Consider the following 15,451-nt stretch of genomic DNA (forward strand, 5'->3'; position numbering starts at 1 on the left):
AGATTTGAGCAAATATAGTGTTTTTTTTCCTAGTAAGTTTAAGGAAACTTGATAATTACCATCAAATTTGGTATCTCAGCTTTCATCTGTGTATGTGTGATATGTATGTATGTAGACAAAAGGTTTTATGTAAATGAGATCATTTCGTACATTTTACACAGAACACGGCTACTTAACATGAAAACTGAGGTCCATGGATCAGCCTGGAAGGGGTACCTTGAACTCCATGAAACTGTCGTAACCCTTGGCATTTGTCAGTTCTTTTGAGGAGAAAATTCATAGCTTTCAGCATCTTCTCTGAGGACTCAGAGGCACAAAACATTGTTAGAAACCCTGAGGTGTCAGCAAGGGGCCTCAGGGCCCATAGACAGGGTTGGGGTTTTGCTGTGGACCTGGGGCTGGAACCCAGGGCTCCTTACTCCACCAGGTCAGGGTTTCTTCTCCCACAGAGTGTTGACAAGGGGGGAAGCCATTCATCCCACACTTCCTTTTGGAAAGCAGCTGCGTGTGACCTTGTGGACGCATTGCTGATGTCCATGTCAGCGAGCAGACACATCCGAGGCCTACTGTGAGCGCCTGCCTGAGTGCTGGGAACCTCAAGGGGTTCAGATCAGAACAGCTGGTACCCAGCACCAGGAGTGCACCGGGCCAATTCCAGGTGCCTTAAGCATATTAACCTGGTGAGTCCTTGGACTAACCCTGAGAGGCAGGTACTAGTGTGTCTTAGCTTCCTGGTGCTGCTGTAACACAAATACTACAAGTGAGTGGCCTTTAACGAACAGAAATTTATTTTCTCACAATTCAGGAGATTAAAAATCCAAATGTGGTGTGCCGGCTGTAGGTTAAGGCTCTGTCGACTCTGGGAGAAAATCCTTGTCTCTTCCAGCTTCTCTAGACCAGGTGTTCTCTCAGTTCTCGGCCATCTGTCTTCCCCTGTTTATGCTTCCTTGCTTCTGTGTCTAATCTCTTTATATCACTCAGAAATGAGTAGGTTCAAGACACACTTTACACTGATATGACCTTGTTAACATAACAAAGAAAACCCTTTTCTCAAATGAGATTACATCCACAGCTATAGGGATTAGAATTCCAGCATGTTTCGGAGGGGGGGCCACACAGTTCAATCCATAACATGGTGTTAGCCCCATTTCACAGGTTAGGAAATCAAGGTACTGGCTGGTTTAAGGGAGTTGCCCAAGCTGGTAAGAGATAAAGCCAAGATTTGAACCTAGGCTCCCGATTCTTAATAATCACTCCTCCGTACTGTATTCAAGGGGCTCCTGGTTGCTACACAGGTTAATCAGAGCTGTAAAATAGGAAATCAGAAAGGGCTCTTAGAATGCAGAGGGGGCACCTAACCTGATTTAGATTGAATGAGGAAGTTGTTGAGGAAGGCTTCCTGGAGGAGGTAGCAGTTAGCCAGGATTTCATCAAGTTATGAGAAATGGAAAACGGCCATTGTACGGTTCATTCTGTCCACAAACACTGGGCAAGGACTCAGCCATGGGACCTGGATTCCTGCACCTGTTCTCTGTAGCAGCGATGGAATTACACGGGGACCCAAGTAGCTTCGGTGCTAGGCCTACTCTTTTGGGACTGTGAATCCCTTTGAGAATCTGATGAAAACTCGCCTAAAAGTGCATGTAATTTTAGGAGATTCACAGCCCTTTCCCCTCACCCCTGTACCTGGAGCCCATCTCTGGATTCTCTGGGGGACTCATGGTCCCCAGGTTTAAAAACCTTCGCCACTCCAGTGCAGTCCCTGGGTGGGGCAGGTGGCTAAGGCGCTTGGTTGCTAACCAAAAGGTTGGAGGTTCGAGTCCACCCAGAGTGCCTCAGAAGAAAGGCCTGGTGATCTACTTCTGAAAGGTCACAGCCCTGAAAACCCAGTGGTGCACATTTCTACTCTGCACCCAGGGGGCCGCCATGAGTTAGAGTTAACTCACAGGCAACTGGTTTGGTTGTTATTGTTGCACTTTTAGAAACTGATGAAGGGTGTAGCACTCTCCTCAGAAAATGACATGTGATTCTGAGGTTTACGGACCCCACCGAAGCCGTTTCAAGGACCCCTGAATAAGAACCAGCGGCTTTAGGGAAGCCTGCTGAATGGAGGCTGAAGTGGGTCATCAGAGGAGGTTTCTGGGAAGAGGGCCAGGGTTGGCTCCAGGGCTGGCGCGGTGGGGAGGGAGCTGTTGGACGACCTTGTGCTTTGTGCCATAGCCACCCCTGGAGTCGCTGGCCACGGTGGAGGAGACGGTGGTGCGAGACAAGGCAGTGGAGTCCTTGCGGGCCATCTCACACGAACATTCACCGTCGGACCTGGAGGCCCACTTCGTGCCGCTGGTGAAGCGGCTGGCGGGTGGCGACTGGTTCACCTCCCGCACCTCTGCCTGTGGCCTCTTCTCTGTCTGCTACCCCCGAGTGTCCAGTGCGGTCAAGGCAGAACTTCGACAGTGAGTTCTCACCTTGGAAGCCCTAATCCGTCCCCCTTAACTTGATTCCCTTTGCAAAAGCCTCAGCCCCCTTTGGGCCAACCCTGGGCTCAAAACCCCCCAAGCTCTCCCAGCGCCCACTCCTCCTTCACTGCCGTGATAGAGGCTGTGCTGCCAAGTGGGCAAAAGCATGGTCTCAATATGGCTGGGTGTGCCCTGGCTCTGCCATTTGCTTGTGTAGGAAACAGGCACAATGGTAGTACCTTCCTCCTGGTGGTGATTGTAAAGATAGAAGAGAATTATCACAGTGAAGTGCTTAGAACAGAATCTAACATGCAGGCACATCCAGCAAATGATGTCTGATGTTATTCTGGGTCTGCCCCAGACCCAGAACCTTCTGCAGATAGAGCATCATAGCCTTTATCCTCTTCCTCCACTCCACGTGACACCCCTCCTTTGGCTTGGTACCCCAAATTGCATAAATCTCCTTTATGCAAGACTTGCCTTCTGGAAGAGTCAATGAAGAGTTAATTGGAGTAAAATTTCCTGTTAGCATGATTGCCTTTCTTCCCTTCCCACTGGGCTTCCATCCATCAACCAACCCCACCAACACTGAGTATCATGGCCAGGCAGTGAGCTAAAGATACTCACCCCAGAATACTGGTTTATAGCTGTACACATGTGCTTAATGCCTGTGATGGCCTCCATACTTCTCTGACTGAAGCAGTCACTGCTGAGAAGTAAAACCTTTTGGTGGCCCCAGACCAGCTTCTTAGTTAAGGAGTTTTATATAATAACAATATAGGAGTCACTAGGTGGTGAACATGGTTAAGTGCTCAGCTGCTAGCCAAAAGGTTGGTAGTTTGAACCTACCAAGAGGTGCCTCGGAAGACAGGCCTGACGATGTGCTTCCGAAAGGTCACAGCCTTAAAGACCCTATGGAGCAGCTCTTGTCTGCACACATGGGGCAGCTGCATGGCAACTAACAGCAACAACAAATATGGTAATAACGATACCGTCAGAACCTACTATTCATGGTAGGCTTATATGCCGACAGGCTGCTAAGTGCCTCATGCACATTGTCTCGTTCAGATCTCACAACAGCCCTGTGGGGCAGGTACTCTTATGATCAGCTCTTCTTATAGGGCTATGAAGACTCAGAAAGGGGCCGTCACTTGCCCAAGGTCAACCGGCCCACCTGAATAGCTGCAGTATGTGCTCTCTGCCTCCACAGCGATGCCTGCCTCAAAGTTACAGCCTCATGGGATCCCCAGGGATTCCTCCTGAACCCCATCCCCACCCCCAGGTACTTCCGGAACCTGTGTTCAGATGACACCCCCATGGTGCGGCGGGCCGCAGCCTCCAAGCTGGGGGAGTTTGCCAAGGTGCTGGAGCTGGACAACGTCAAGAGCGAGATCATCCCCATGTTCTCCAACCTAGCCTCTGACGAGCAGGTGGGCTCTTCCCCACCCCTTTCCCCGGCCGCTGTGGACCTGCATTCAGAAGGGAAGTCCAGAGCCTAACAGGGCTCCGCTGCCTTCTCCCTGCTCCAATCCTCTGCCCAGGACTCGGTGCGGCTGCTGGCAGTGGAGGCGTGCGTGAACATTGCCCAGCTCCTGCCCCAGGAGGACCTGGAGGCTCTGGTGATGCCCACCCTGCGCCAGGCTGCTGAGGACAAGTCCTGGCGTGTCCGCTACATGGTGGCCGACAAGTTCACCGAGGTATGCGAGGGACCATCTACATGATCCCACAGATAGGGAAACTGAGGCCCTCAGACGGAAGGGGCAGGGCCACAATGTGGAACTAGGATAGGAGTAGATCTCAGCAGTGATTCCCAGGCCCGTGCTGTTCCTCTTAATTTTGTTGCCTTCCATTTGATCTTGGCCTCATTAACCCAGAGTACAGGTAGTCGCCAACTTACGATGGGCTCTGTTCCAAGGACTCCATCGTAAGTTGGTTCTAACGTAAGTCGAATACCTTGTTTTTTAAGTTTCATTACCATTGCTTTTTATTATCAGTACCATTATAAATCCCATCTTTATTTGTCTTTGGGGATTGGAAACATTACATATAAAATTACAGATAATGATAACATCAGCAAATTATGCAACATTCTACATGTTAATAATGGTAAGATGTATACCAAAAAAAGGACGGTCATAAGTACAGGTCATCGTAACTCAAATACGTCATAAGTCCCTGCCAAACCCTCTTACTCTCCCCACTCTTCCCTTTTCCTGTCTGCAGCTCCAGAAAGCAGTGGGCCCTGAGATCACCAAGACGGACCTGGTCCCTGCCTTCCAGAACCTGATGAAGGACTGTGAGGCCGAGGTGAGGGCCGCCGCCTCCCACAAGGTCAAAGGTTGGTGCTGGCAACCAGAACACATCAAGCAAGTGGGTGGGCAGGTGTCAGAGGGTTCAGGATGGAACGAGGACATCAGGGCTTACCTACCCCTGCCTCTCTTCCCCACCCTTAGAGTTCTGCGAAAATCTCTCTGCTGACTGCCGGGAGAACGTGATCATGACCCAGATCCTGCCCTGCATCAAGGTAACAGGGAGTTTGGTGGGAGTAATGGAGCAGTTCTAAGCCTGTGGAGAAGAAGGAATAGAAATTGGGCTTTAGGGGCAGCCACACAGATGCACGTTAGCTTCCCAGCCTCTTAGGACCAGGCGGCTCTTGGATTTGAAGCAGTTAGGGTCCTGACTGCAGGCAAAATCTGAGACGTGGGGCTGATCTTGGAGGTAGGAGTACTTCCGCCTGAGAGGTCATTGACTTGGTTCATTCACAGAGCTCTGGGACTAGGGTAGGGGCTGCTGGGAGTAAAGATCATTTAACTCTGAACAGGCAGGGTATGTGAGAACTACAGTGCCCATTGTGCTCTAAGCCAGTAGCTCCGTGAGTGGATGGGCAGAAGCAAGCTGTTGCCCCAGGGCTTGTGAGGATTTGTCTACTTGGCTCTTGCTACTGCAGGGTTGCTCTGACCCGTGTGGCTGCCCCGCTTCCTTCTCCCCACCAGGAGCTGGTGTCAGACGCCAACCAACACGTCAAGTCAGCCCTGGCCTCGGTCATCATGGGCCTGTCTCCCATCCTGGGCAAAGACAACACCATTGAGCACCTCCTGCCCCTCTTCCTGGCCCAGCTGAAGGATGAGGTAAGGGGCTGGCAAGGCTCCGAGCTTTGGGTTTAGGGATCTGACACAAGGGTCAGCTGCTGGCCCCGACTGGTCAGGAGTCTCCTGGGATCTCAGTGGACACGCAGTTCTCTGATGAGTTGAATGTTTGTGGGCACAACTGTCGACGTGTTCATTCATTCATTCGTGCACCAGTTTTGCATGCACTTCTCTGTGCTCATCTTTTTCCTGGACGTTGTTGTTAGTTGCCGTTGAGTTGATTCAGACTTATGGGGACCCCGTGTGTTACAGAGTAGAACTGCTCCCTAGGGTTTTCTTGGCTGTAATCCTTAGGAAGCAGATTGCCAGGCCATTCTTCTGTGGTACCACTGTGTGGGTTTGAACCGCCAATCTTTAGCAATCTAGCACAAACCGTGCGTGCCAGGGATCCTTTCCTGGATGTTGTTGTTATTTTTGGGTGCCGTCGAGCCAATTCTGACCCATAGCGACCCTATAGGACAAAGTAGAAGTACCACATAAGGTTTCTTAGGCTATAAATCTTTACAGGAGCAAATTGGTGGGTTTTTACTCCCACAGAGCCACTAGGTGAGTTCAAACTACTGACTTTTTGGTTAGCCATCAAGTGTTTAACCGTTGTACCACCAAGGCTCTTTCCTGGACATTAAGACAGCAAAAAATAAGACAGTTTTGATTCTCATAGACCTTCAAAGGCAAGCGGTGGAGAGAGACAGGCAGACAATCCTGTGATTCCAGTAATGCTGTAGGTGCTGTGATGGATGGATGCATGGGTTCATGTGTTTTCAGGGTCCACACTAAAATGATGGAATAACCAGTTGTTTTGAGGTTGATTCTGACTCACAGTGACCCCATGTGAGTCAGAGTAGAACTGTACTCCATAGGGGTTTTTAGTGGCTGATTTTTCAGAAGTAGATTGCCAGGCCTTTCTTCTGAGACACCTCTGGTGGACTTGAACCTCCAGTCTTTGGGTCAGTGGCCAGCACCCAAGGGGATGGAGTGACTCCAGCTGCCTCTACCTCCGCTTCCTGCACTGGCCCTGGTAGTAGAGGCTGTAGAATCTAGTGGCTTACACAAGAGGGAGGATTATTTCACTCTCACACAACAGTCCAGAGGTGGGTAGTACTACCAACACCAAACCCATTGTCATCAAGCTGATTCTGATTCATGGTGAAACCCCACATGTGCAGAGTAGAGCTGTGTTCCATAGGGTTTTCAAGGCTGTGACCTTTGGGAAGGAGATTGCCAGGCCTTTTTTCCATGGTACCTCTGGGTGGGTTTGAACTACCAGCCTTCTGGTTTGTAGTCAAGTGCTTAATCATTTGTGCCACCCAGGGATTCCTGGGTTGGTACTACGCTGGTGGGTTAACTCTGTTGACCTCAGCACATGGCCTCCTAGGGGTCCAAGGTGGCTGCTCTTATTCTTGCCATCTCTCAGCCAATATGAAGTAGAAAGGCACCAGACAAGCAGGCCTAGTCCTCTTAAGGGCAGGACCCAGAAGAGGGCACTCATCCCATCCGTTCACACCCCAGACACCCATTAACCAGGGCCAGTCACCTGACCACACCTAGCTGTTCAGGTTGCCTGGAGGACAGAGGAGGAGAGGCTGAGTGACAGCTGGAGAGGTTGTTAGAGTGACCGCCAGGTCGGGAGATGGGACTTGAGTCTGGGGCAGTGGAGGAGCTGGAAGAGTTCTAGATGGTAGGAAGGAACGCTGAGGCTAGTGTGAAAGAAGGAAGGGAGGCAACCAGAGAATGCCAGTGAAAGGAGACCGGAAGGTTCTGCAGCAGCCTGGGGGAGGGGTGAGGCTGGGGCTAAGGGGCAGAGATGAGGCCATAGAAATAGGGGAGGATCCAAGCCTGTTCAGGAGGCAGAAGGGACCATGTAGTGTGGGGCTGGTTTGCAGGCTCCCTGGTTTTTGCTTTGGTGGTGACTGGGCAGATGGTGGGACCATCTGCCTGGTGGGTGACTTTTTTGTGTAGCTTATGTGTTCACAAAGGCTCAGATCAATCAACCAACCAGCCACTCACTCTTTCTCCTCTCTCGTGCTCAGGCAGGCACACAGTGTGATAGTAAGTGGGAAGAAACACTGTAACAACAAGCATTGCATTTCAATTTCACTAAAAAAAAAATGTCACGTTAAATTGTTGGGGTACACAGTTCTCACTCATCTCCAGAGATGAGATTCCACGTGGTGGGCACTCATGCCATTTTTCCGCTTTTAGATTGGGTTGTGCTAACCTTTTCCTTAGGGAAAGGACAGACCTACCAGTATTCACCGCCAAGAACATTTACACTGGCCACCCTGGATGTCTTTAATCCTTCACCGTGTCTGACATGTGCCGCTAGACTCAGCCCGGAGGTGTCTTCAAGCAGTTTAAGAAATCTAACTGGTTTTATAGACACTTAAATTTTTTTTTTAATTGTTCTATTGTGGTAAAAATATATATAACAAAACATTTGCCACTTCAGCAGTTTTTACATGTGTAATTCGGTGGCATCGATTACGTTCATCACCTTGTGCAGCCATCATCACCCTGTGCGTTTCCGAATTATTCCATCACCATTAACAGAAACTCAGTTTCCACCTACCTCCTTTCTACCCATTTACCCACTAATAAATCTCAGTCTCTGTACATTTGCCTATTCTAGATATTTCATATAAGTGGGATCATATAATAGTTGTCCCTTTGTAACTGAGTGACTTCACTGAGCACGTTTTCAAGGTTCATCCATGTTGTGGCACGCATTGGGCCTTCGTTTCTCCTTATGGCTGAGTAGTAGTCCATTGTGTGTGTTTGTGTGCCACATTTTGTTCAACCATGTTCTTGTCGATGGACGTCGAGACTGTTTCCACCTTTTGGCTGTTGTGAATAGTGCTGCAGTGAACGTTGGTGTACAAGTGTCTGCACTCCTGCTTTCAATTTTGGGGGGGTATATACCTAAAAGTAGAGTTGTTGGATCGTATAGGAATTCTGTACTTAACTTCTTGAGGAACTGCGAGACCTTTCTACAGCAGCTGCACCATTCTGCAATCCCACCAGCAGAGAGTGAGGGTTCCGATTTCTCTACGGCCTTACTTCAGATCATTTTAAGTCAGATTATGCCTCAATCCAGTTAATTTTTAATTCATTCAAGAAAGCAAGCTCCCTCTCGAATGGGTATTACAGATGGATTTATACTGTGCTGACTCCCTTTGAATCTGCCGCACCTCGGCATGCCAAGTTTATCTGAGTCTTCTAATTTCCTGTGGCTCTGTCCTCGGTGGCCGTGTGTGGTGCATCTTCTCAGATCCCTCCTGTCCTTCCCCCAGTGCCCTGAGGTGCGGCTGAACATCATCTCCAACCTGGACTGCGTGAATGAGGTGATTGGCATCCGGCAGCTGTCCCAGTCCCTGCTCCCTGCCATCGTGGAGCTGGCCGAGGACGCCAAGTGGCGGGTGCGGCTGGCCATCATCGAGTACATGCCCCTGCTGGCTGGACAGCTGGTGAGTGAGCAGGCCCAGGGCCACTGCCCCGGAGAACAAGACACCAGGATCAGTCATGGTGCAGGGTCAGGGGGGCTCATTGGCAGCATGAGGATCACCTGGGGAGTCTAGGGAAGGGCCTTAAAAAATGAGTGGAACTCACTGAGAAGGGAAAGGAGCACTTTAGGTAAAGCTGAGAAGCATCTCGTCTGTTTAGGGTGGGTGGGTTTCCCTTGGGTGTCGCTGACAGCTTGCTGCCCATTCCCCCATGATCCCTTCCCTCCTTTCTCCTGCAGGGGGTAGAGTTCTTTGATGAGAAGCTCAACTCTTTGTGCATGGCCTGGCTGGTGGATCATGGTGAGTGCCCCCAGCAAGAAGGCAGGAGAATAGAGCTCCAGGAATGATGGATGGATTGGCCGGGGCCATTGCAGGGATGGGAGAGGAAATGGAGGTGGAGGAGACTGAGGTCACTTTTCCATCCCGTTTGGTGTTCCCGCTGGCCAGCTACTTGCTTTTTTGGAATCCTAGAGAAGTGCAGGGTAGGAGGAGGGTGTTAACAGATCAACCAGGGGCTGCCTGGTATAGTGGAGAGTCTGAGTTCCCACTGAGCTGACAGACCTGGGTGTGGTGCCTTCTCTGGGCTATGTGAGTCTGAGCTAGTTGCTGTCATCTTTCAGTCCCACATTCAGGCTTTGAAACATAGGACTTTTCTCTGCAGACTCTCACGACCACTGTGAGAATTGCTTTTTTTTTTTCCTTCCCACTAAGAGTGGTCAGAATAGAAGTCACATTTATCTGTATCAGGCACCATTCGAAGTACTAAGTACTAAATAACTTGCTTGGGCAAATCACTTCTTGGAGCCTCAGTTTGGCCATCTATAAAATGAAGCCCTTAATGGAAGTCTTCCTCCTGGAGTTGTTGAGAAGATACTGCATGAGAAAAAAAACATTATATTATCATACAGAGTGAGTGCTGCTTTTCTCTTTGGCTGGAGGGTAGTGACTCTCATGTGGCCTGGCACCCAGGGATTGCTCAGTAGGCAGTCGGGAGTATAACTGTTAACTCCCTGTCCACGTCAGTCCTTCACCTTGGGAATCACCATTCCATTTACCCACCCTCATCCTTACACAGTTTATGCCATCCGCGAGGCGGCCACCAGCAACCTGAAGAAGCTGGTGGAGAAGTTTGGGAAGGAATGGGCCCACGCCACCATCATCCCCAAGGTCTTGGCCATGTCTGGGGACCCCAACTACCTGCACCGCATGACTACGCTCTTCTGCATCAACGTGAGCACCCTTTCCTGCCCACCTGCCTGAACCTTGGGCACGGGGAGTTCCTGGGAGAGGAGGGAAGGCAGAGAGTCCCCAAAGAAGAGACACCTGACTTAGGGATGGGGAAATGGTGGGGACCTGGGGGCACAGGGACTCATCCCTGAGGAGCTGACGGCTAGGGATTGGGGCTCCCAGAGTTAGGGTCATGGGACCTCTCTGGGGGTAGGGGCTTGAGTGGTGGGAGACCCAGGACTAGGGAGACTTGACCTGTTCATTCAGTCATCTCCTGACTTTTTTTTGAACACCTCCTTCCCCGTGAGGTATGTGTGTGTATTTATAATGTAATGATTATGTGTGCGTGTTCGAGAGACTTAGCTTTTAATTCCGGCTCTGCCGTGTGTTAGCCATGGACCTTGGGAAAATGATCTAACTGCTTAGTGCTTTAGTTTTTTCCCTGTAAGATGTTCTACTGGTCATCAAGTACCTAACTCCTCAGGTTGTGAGGATTTGTTTCGTTCTACACGCAAGATACCTAGAACAGTGTCTGGTACATAGGAAGTGCTCCTATCTGTTGATGGTATTATTATTCTAATTACTTTTTGCACTATTATACGTGTATATAAACCATACACAGAACTAGACATTGAAGGGTGGAATTTAAAAGTAAACGTAAATAAGTGTTCTGATCATTTTTTCCTGTGTCCAATTTTGAAGACCATTGTACTAAAGGAGAAATCTTTGGTGTGGGAATCAGGGCTCCTTTTCCAGAAGAACAAGAGAATTCTGAGGTCGGGGTCGTGAGACTAGGACAGTTGGTACTGGGAGAGCCCAGGGAGGGTGTCGTGTTAGGAGGGTGTTAGGGGGGCCTTAGGGAGAGGGGAACTTCATGAGGGTAAACTTCCCCCAGGGTGGGGCATCTTGGCTCAGAGTCCGCCATGCTGCTCAGTTCCCCCACCCAGGGCTCATGATCACTGAAGTGACCTGGTCAGGGGAAGGTGGAACTGGGGAGTAAGCCATGAAGTTGGAATAATCCCCCTCTGCCACTCACTGGCCTGCAGGTACTGTCTGAGGTTTGTGGGCAGGACATCACCACCAAGCACATGCTGCCCACCGTCCTGCGAATGGCTGTGGACCCTGTCGCCAACGTCCGCTTCAACGTGGCCAAGTCCCTCCAGAAGATTGGGCCCATCCTGGACAACAGGTGAGGCCTGGACACTCTGCTGGATTCCAGCAGGGTCTTGTTCTGGGCTCATCCCGATCTTCAATCTATGACCTTTGAAGACACTGCCCGTGGCCTGTGATTCTTTCCTTGGATCTTAGTTTCCTCAGATGTAGAATGAGAATTCACATGGCCTACCTCACAGAATGAAACGGAAGGGAGGGAGAGGTAGTAGTTCCATATACTAGGAACAGACCATTAGAAAATGGTTCCCAGCCAGTCCCTGGGCGGTGTAAACAGTTAATACTCTTGTTGTTAATTGAAGATTGGTGGTTCAAGTCTACCCAGAGGCACTTGAGAAGAAAGGCCTGGCGGTGGCAGTCTATTTACAAAAAATCAGCCACTGAAAACCCTTGGAGCACAGTTCTACTCTGACACCCATGTAGTCACCATGAGTTGGAACTGATTCGACAGCAACTGGTGGTGGTGGTGGATATATGTTACATATATATGTAAGCTAGTAGTAGCATCAGAGATCCTCTGACTTCCATGTTACAGCCATCTGTCTCCAGGGTCTAGGAGGTTCTGAGCACAGGGACCCAAGTCCAAAGGATGTGCTCCGCTCCCAGTTCTTTTTCTTGATAGTAGTGAGGTCCCCCCTCAACCTTTGTGGGATTGGCCCTTTTATAAGCTTGCCTCTCCCACCAGGACCATGAACTGACCAATCCCATCGGTAGACCAGTTACCTTATTTGCATAGTAAACTGTCCAATCCCTGCAAGAGTCATATACACCTTATTTGCACAGTAAGCTGTCCAGTATATTTATATATTCATAAATATAAAAATAAACTTTATAGTTGCATAAAAAAGCAGCAAATACCCAGGGATGAATTTAACAAAAGATACATAAGACCTTTAGTGAAAACTATATAATACTTCTTTTAGAAATTAAAGAAGACCAATGTAATGTTAATGGATGGATAACTCCCTAAATTAATGTATAGATTCAGAACAGTCCCAGTCAGTTGCAGCAGGTTTTTAGTGGAAAGTTGACAAGTTGATTCTGGAGTTAACATGGCGGTGCAGAGATCTGGAGTAGCCACGGTAGCCCTAAAGAAGAACAAGGTTGGAAGACTTATACTACTTACCCTACTTGAAATACTTACCAAGGCTTAATATAATGCCACAAGTATTGGCACAAGGACACTCAGATAGCCCAGTGGAACAGAATCCAGGGCAGAGAAACAGACCCGCCACACATGTAACAGCAGGCACCACTGCAGTTCAGTGGGGAAGGGCAGGTGTTTCCCGTGAATGGTGCTGGTTCAGTTGGATATCCTTGTGGAACAACAGAGCCTTGGCTCCCCTCTTCGTCTGTCAACAAAAATTAATTTGAGATGACAGACCAGAATCAGGAAGATGAAAAATAAAACTTCCGGAAGAAAATGTAGGGGAATGTAATATCCTCATGACTTGGGGTAGGCACAGATTTGTTAAATAGGGCACAAAAACCACCAGCCAAAGGAAATGATAAATTGGCCTTCGGTAAAATTAAGACCTTTTCATCAAAAGACAACATTGAGTGAAAAGACAAGCCTCTGAGCAGGAGGAGATAGTCACCGTACATATATTTGACACAGGAATCAGACCTAAGATACTTCGTGCACATCAGTAAGACAAAGAAACCCCAAGGAAGAGATGGGCAAAAAAAGAATTGAGCAGGCACTTCAAGAAGAGGGACTCCAAATGGCCAGTAAGCATAAGAAAAGGGCTCAACATCGTTGTTGTTGTTGTTGTTAGGTGCTGTGGAGTCCGTTTCGACTCCATGTGACAGGGTAGAACTGTCCCATAGGGTTTCCTAGGCTGTGTTCTTCATGGGAGCAGATCACCAGGTCCTTCTCTCCCACAGACACACAGGGAGCTACCCCAGAATGACTAAACTTAAAAAAGATTCAACAGCAGAAGTGTTGGTGAGAATATAGGACAGCTGGAACTCGCATACTTTGTGGATGAGGCTGCAAATTATTTCAGTCACTTTGAAAACTGGTAAAATCTAGTGAAGTGAATTATATCTACAGTCTATGAGTCAGCCTTCCCTTCCTGGGTATTTAGCCAAGAGAATGTTCACGGTAGCTTAGAAGCAAGGATAGCAAGACTTCATCTTACTTTGGATATGTTATCAAGAGGGACCAGTCCCTGGAGAAGGACATCATGCTTGGTAGAGTAGCTGGTCAGCAAAAAAGAGGAAGACCCGACCCTCAAGGAAACGGATTGACACAGTGGCTGCAACAATGGGCTCAAACAACGATTGTGAGAATGGCGCAGGACTGGGCAGCGTTTCATTCTGTTGTAAATGGGTTTGCCATAAATTGGAAATAACCTGACAGCACTTAACAATAACAGTAATAAAATGGAAAACATCCAAATGCTTGTCAACAGTAGATAAACTGGTTTATTCATACAGTGGAATCCTGTGTTCAGCCTTGAAAAAAACCGAGCTACTGCTATATGCGACAACATAGGTGACTCTCACAAGGAGTCCTGGTGGCACAGTGGTTAAGCATTTGGCTGCTAACTAAAAGATGGGTGGTTCAGCTGTGGGAGAAACCTCAAGATCTGTTTCTGTAAAGTTAACAGCCTAGAAAATCCTACGCAACAGTTCTACTCTGTCATATAGGGTCATGATGAGTCGGAAATCCACTCAAGGACACCTAACAACAAGGTGACTCTCACAGACATGACAGAAGCCAGACCCAAGAAAACATACTGTGATTCCATTTATATCAAGTTCAAAAATTGACAAAACTAATTTAGTGTTCCACTTCTGGGCCCCAGAGACCTCTGTCCTGGTTTGTCAGGCTTCTGACGCTCAAGAAAATTGTATTCTACACCTCAGAGACTTCCTATTCACAGGTGTGTCTGTCCTGGATCACAGGCTCTACCCACCTTGTGTGTCACTGTGCTTGGATTTGTGGACATCTCCTTGATGAGGGCTCTTGCCTTCTGTGTTGTCCCAGCCCTGGTTGGCTCACCCTTTTCCTTCTTCCTGTCCCCTCCAGCACGCTGCAGAGTGAGGTCAAGCCCATCCTGGAGAAGCTGACCCAGGACCAGGATGTAGACGTCAAGTACTTTGCCCAGGAGGCTCTGACTGGTAAGGAGTCGAGACCCCAGGAACCCTGCGGGAGGGGGATCTGCGAGGACAGGCTCTGGGACTGGGAGCAGAAGAGGAAGAATGTGCTTCTGATTCCTGCCTCTTCCTGTTCCCCAGTTCTGTCTCTGGCCTAAAGCTGGATGAGGAGCCAACGCCGGCCTCTGGTGTCCACCTCCCCCAACGCCCCTCCCTCAGGGAGGCAGTCGGGGGCCTTTGGCTGTCACTCCCCGTGCATGGTCTGACCCCAGGCCCCTTCCCCCAGCACGGCTCGCCCTCTTCCCAGCCGGGATGACTTCTCACTGTCCACCTCCCGAGGTGCTGGGTGAGCAGGAGGCGGGACAGGGGCACAACCCTGGAGGCAAGGGCCCCGCCCAGCCAGGAAGAGACAAGAGCATCCCAGGTCACTGGCTCCTGCTGCTGTATTGAGGACCCCCTTGCCCATCGACTTCTTCACCTCCCTCTCTCCCTTCCTCCCTGTCAGTGGTTTTTGTGTGTGTGTGTCAACTGTGTCGTTTTATTTTATTCCTTTTTTTTTCCTTTTCACAGAGAAATAAAGGTCTAGAAGTAGCTGATTGTCAGGGCCATGGTTATAGTCTTTCTCTGACTCATGGTGACTCCACGTACAACAGAACAAAATGTTGCCCGGTCCTGCACCATCTTCACAGTTGTTGCTGTTTGAGCCCATTGTTGAAGCCACTTTGTCAGCCCATTTCGTTGTGTCAGTCCATCTTGTTGAAGGTCTCCTGCTTTTGTGCTGATCCTCTGCCAAGCAGGATGTCCTTCTGCCAAGCAGGATGTTCTTCTGTAGGGATTGATCCCTCCT

At 49.3% G+C, this 15,451-nt stretch overlaps 1 protein-coding gene across 1 annotated transcript in view; it reads left to right on the forward strand.

The window, feature by feature from the left end:
* The window catches only part of PPP2R1A (protein phosphatase 2 scaffold subunit Aalpha), a 35,828-nt gene extending 20,622 nt beyond the window's left edge, over nt 1–15,206 (forward strand). The window contains exons 4-15 of the mRNA XM_010586589.3: nt 2,221–2,453; nt 3,739–3,886; nt 3,998–4,153; nt 4,680–4,794; nt 4,910–4,980; nt 5,450–5,584; nt 8,893–9,066; nt 9,342–9,402; nt 10,178–10,332; nt 11,376–11,518; nt 14,537–14,628; nt 14,746–15,206. Coding sequence (XP_010584891.1) covers nt 2,221–2,453; nt 3,739–3,886; nt 3,998–4,153; nt 4,680–4,794; nt 4,910–4,980; nt 5,450–5,584; nt 8,893–9,066; nt 9,342–9,402; nt 10,178–10,332; nt 11,376–11,518; nt 14,537–14,628; nt 14,746–14,762 — 1,500 coding nt within the window. The 3' untranslated portion in view covers nt 14,763–15,206. The remainder of the gene's footprint in view (nt 1–2,220; nt 2,454–3,738; nt 3,887–3,997; nt 4,154–4,679; nt 4,795–4,909; nt 4,981–5,449; nt 5,585–8,892; nt 9,067–9,341; nt 9,403–10,177; nt 10,333–11,375; nt 11,519–14,536; nt 14,629–14,745) is intronic.
* The last annotated feature ends 245 nt before the right edge of the window (nt 15,207–15,451 follow it).

The sequence above is a fragment of the Loxodonta africana genome, chromosome 11, assembly GCF_030014295.1.
Source record: "Loxodonta africana isolate mLoxAfr1 chromosome 11, mLoxAfr1.hap2, whole genome shotgun sequence".
Lineage (NCBI taxonomy): Eukaryota > Metazoa > Chordata > Mammalia > Proboscidea > Elephantidae > Loxodonta > Loxodonta africana.